Here is a 3,611-nt window from a genome sequence, read left to right on the forward strand (position 1 = left end):
TTCTACCTTATTTTATTTATTCTCAGATTAGGTAAAGTAAGTCAAATCTGTCCTATCTCATAAGCATCTGAGTTCATACTTACAAAACAGCTCACAGAAGTCTTCATGGTCTGTTCTTAGCTATAAATCAATGCCAGGGGAGGCAGAATTGTGTTGTATAAATACAAGTCAGTTTATTTATTACAGTTAGTAAGTAAGCAGTACAAATATTCTACAACTACGTATACAACTACTAAATAAAGTATTAATATCAAAAAGTTCTTTGCTCAAGGCAATATCAGCGATGGCTCTGGTGCCGGAGAGCTCTTCAGACGTTCCCGAAGCAGCATCTGATTTAATCATCGCACTTCAGTCTTTTCTAGATAGCCGGTGGATCCCATCGTCTTGTGACAAGAAGTCTGGAAATTCCCTAAGAAGTTTCTTATATAAGGTCTTGCATTTTTCTTCTTCGGGATTCTTTGCTCTGCTTTTACGCTTTGTCTGAAACACACCAGCTGAGGTAATGCCCTCCTTCTTTTTTCTTCAACAATCTTGCTAATACTTGTGTCATCTCTATCTGTGCTCTTGCTTATACATGTTATAAACATTTTCTTAATAAATGCTTAAAACAACAAGTGTGGTGTTTTACTTAAACCACTTTCTCAATAAAACAAATACAATAACGTGTGTGGTGTCTTTCTTAATAAACCACTTTCTTAAAAACAATTCCAATAACAATTGTATTTGGTTACAATACAAAGGTATTACATAAAATGTAAAGGCATACTTGCAATAAGACAATTGCTGAATTTCCTCTACAACATGCAGCAGTTACATATTTGCCTGTATGAGGCCTTTCCAGGAATTAAACAAAATAATACACCCTTAGACATAATATATATAACTAAATACATTAAACAATGAGGCAGGGTAATTGTATTTTTATGCATATTACACAACAATATATATACAGTATATATACACACATACATACATACATACAAAAGTACATACAAAAATACAGTCCTTATTAGGGGTGGGAATCTATGGGTATCTCACGATTCGATTCGATTACGATTCAGAGGCCCACGATTCGATTACGATTAACGATGCATCACAATGTTGTACCATCTATGTAAAATTCTACTACTTTTTAAACAACCACAGAACTCAAGGGTGAAGCAAAAAAGAGATTTCACACTATTACGTTATTAACAGGTGCAAGTGCAATATTCAAAAAGTACCAGTAACAGCATTTGCCGTAACAAATAGAAAACTGACAGCATTAGTCTGTCTGTAACTTCTTATAAAATAACACTTGTTCAAAAAAGTAGCTTAGCAATCTGCTTTACAGTAACGTGCATTTTGATGCATAAAAGTGCAATATGCAGCATTATTATTTCAAGTAGTCTGATAGACAGTATAACTCATGTAACATCAACAGCTGCCTCCATATACCAAAACATGAACAGAGAAAAATGCTGTAAAACAAAACTGCTTTGATATTCAAAACAAAATGTAAGTAAAAAAGCAATGTGTGTAACAATAATAATAATGATACCTAACTGCTTAGCTGGTAGAAGGTTGTGGCACTAGGTTTTTGTGTAAGAAAAGAAGCTGATCTACACGCTCTGGTGTAATTGTACTACGCTGAGCAGTAACAATATCCCCTGCAGTTGAAAATACCCTCTCTGCAGACACACTGGTCCCAGGAATACACATGTATAACTTAGCCAACCTGGAAAGCAGAGGAAATATAGCTGCATTTTCCCCCCACCAGCTGAGGGGGTCTTCAGACAGAGAGATTGGTGGGACACTGCAGTACTTGGTAACCTCCTCTTCAGCTCTGGTGTCGGCTGACTGTGGCTGAGCATCGGTGTGAGTAAATGTCTGTCCCAACACATTCTGGAGCAGAGAAGCCGAAACTCATTTCTTGGTGGCAGGCGGGGCTGTGTCTTCCTCCAGCGTGGTTGTGGTGTCCCCTTCCATTGTGTCATTCTCTAGGTTGTTCTCGTCCTCTACGTTGTCCTGATTTTGCTGTAATGTAAACAAACACATCACTTATTCTTATAATAATTTTGCAAGAAATCTTGCACTATTTACATGTTTACATATGAGCTTAAGAGAGTAACTTTACAAACTATGAATCATATATTGCAAATATAGCAGTAAACACATACCTCTAAAGCAGCAGCTTCAGCAGTGACTCTGCGGAATATTTCCTTTCTGTCCTCCTCAGTCAGGAAGGGCAATCTCTTAAAGCGAGGGTCCAGAGCGGAGGCCAAGTGGAGTGTGTTTTTCTCTTGCTCACTGTTGTATCTTTTAGTTAAGTCTGTATTGACAGCCTGCTTGATTTCTCTGGTCACAGGCGAATCTCCTACAGTCATTTTTGTGTCTTGAATAAGTTGTGAATGGAGGGGTGCAATCAAAGATACTGTGGGGCTACCCTCCTCTGACATGAGGGTTGTGGCATCTTTTAGGGGCTTGAGGGCTTTTACAAGATCCTCTGCATGAGAGATGTCCAGCTCACTCAAAGTGCAGAGGTCTGCCTCTCCTCTTCTCACCTGCTGAGAAAGTAAAGCTGCAGAGATTGCAGGCTGCTGCTCCAAAAACCTGTCCACCATGTCTAGGGCACTGTTCCACCTGGTAATGACGTCTGTTTTTAGCATGTGATGAGGCAGGCCTAACAGCTTTTGCTTCTCCTCGAACTGGTGCTTTGCAATGGGGCTGCGGTGAAAACATGCAGTAATACGTCTAATCTTCCCAAGTAGTCTGGCAACAGAGGGCAAGCGGAGCGCTCGCTGAGTCGCGAGGTTTAGCGTGTGTGCATAACATCGCACATGCACAAATCCCCCCAGCTGAGCAGCAACAACCATGTTTGATGCGTTGTCGGTCACTAACACCAAGTCTCTCGTGGGAAACTGCCATTCCTCAGCGACTTTTTGTATTAGGTCAGCTATATTAGAGCCTGTGTGACTCTCGTAGACAGCCCTAGTTTGCAAAACATGGGACAACAACCGCCAGTCATCCGAGATATAATGGGCTGTTACAGTGATGTACGAATCCGTAGCAACAGATGTCCAGGCATCACAAGTCAATGCTATTTTACCTGCTTTTTTCAGCGACTCCAGTACTGTTGTTTTGGTGCTTTGGTACAGATTTGGTATTACTGTCTCTGCGAAAAAACGACGTGAGGGGATTTTATACCGTGGATCCATTGTATGCATCATTGCACGAAACCCCCTTCCTTCCACCACGGAGTAAGGGCGCAAATCCGATGCAATGTACACGGCAATGGATTTTGTTATTTTCCTTGCCTTTTGCTAGTTTGCAGGAAGAGTGGTTAATATTGAAGCTGGAAGAGTTGTTTGGTTAGCAGCAACAACGGGTCCTTCTGCGTTCACATCTGCGTGGCAGCGTTGAAGGTGATTCCTCATGTTTGTTGTGTTGCCAAAATATTTTATTTTCACCTCACACATCCTACACATAGTGTAGCTTTTATCAAGTGTCCGTTTGCCGTCTTTCTCGGTTTCTAAAAAACCAAAATGCTTCCAAACGTCGGCTTTTAACGTTGCAGGTGCCGCTCTAATGTGTGTAGCTTCGGCCATTTTGTCACGTACTAGCGCCTCAGC

The 3,611-nt window shown here is 40.8% G+C and overlaps 1 protein-coding gene across 1 annotated transcript; it reads right to left on the reverse strand.

The window, feature by feature from the left end:
- Positions 1-1,842: 1,842 nt before the first annotated feature.
- Positions 1,843-3,218, reverse strand: LOC107747911 (zinc finger BED domain-containing protein 1-like). Its single transcript, XM_016562523.1, has 2 exons — positions 2,160-3,218; positions 1,843-2,016 (listed from the first exon to the last, which is right to left on the reverse strand). Exons 1-2 carry the CDS (start codon positions 3,207-3,209, stop codon positions 1,906-1,908), a joined length of 1,161 nt encoding a protein of 386 aa, XP_016418009.1. The 5' UTR covers positions 3,210-3,218; the 3' UTR covers positions 1,843-1,905.
- Between the last annotated feature and the right edge of the window lie 393 nt (positions 3,219-3,611).

This window comes from Sinocyclocheilus rhinocerous, unplaced genomic scaffold (genome assembly GCF_001515625.1).
Source record: "Sinocyclocheilus rhinocerous isolate Xijiao unplaced genomic scaffold, SAMN03320098_v1.1 scaffold2877, whole genome shotgun sequence".
Lineage (NCBI taxonomy): Eukaryota > Metazoa > Chordata > Actinopteri > Cypriniformes > Cyprinidae > Sinocyclocheilus > Sinocyclocheilus rhinocerous.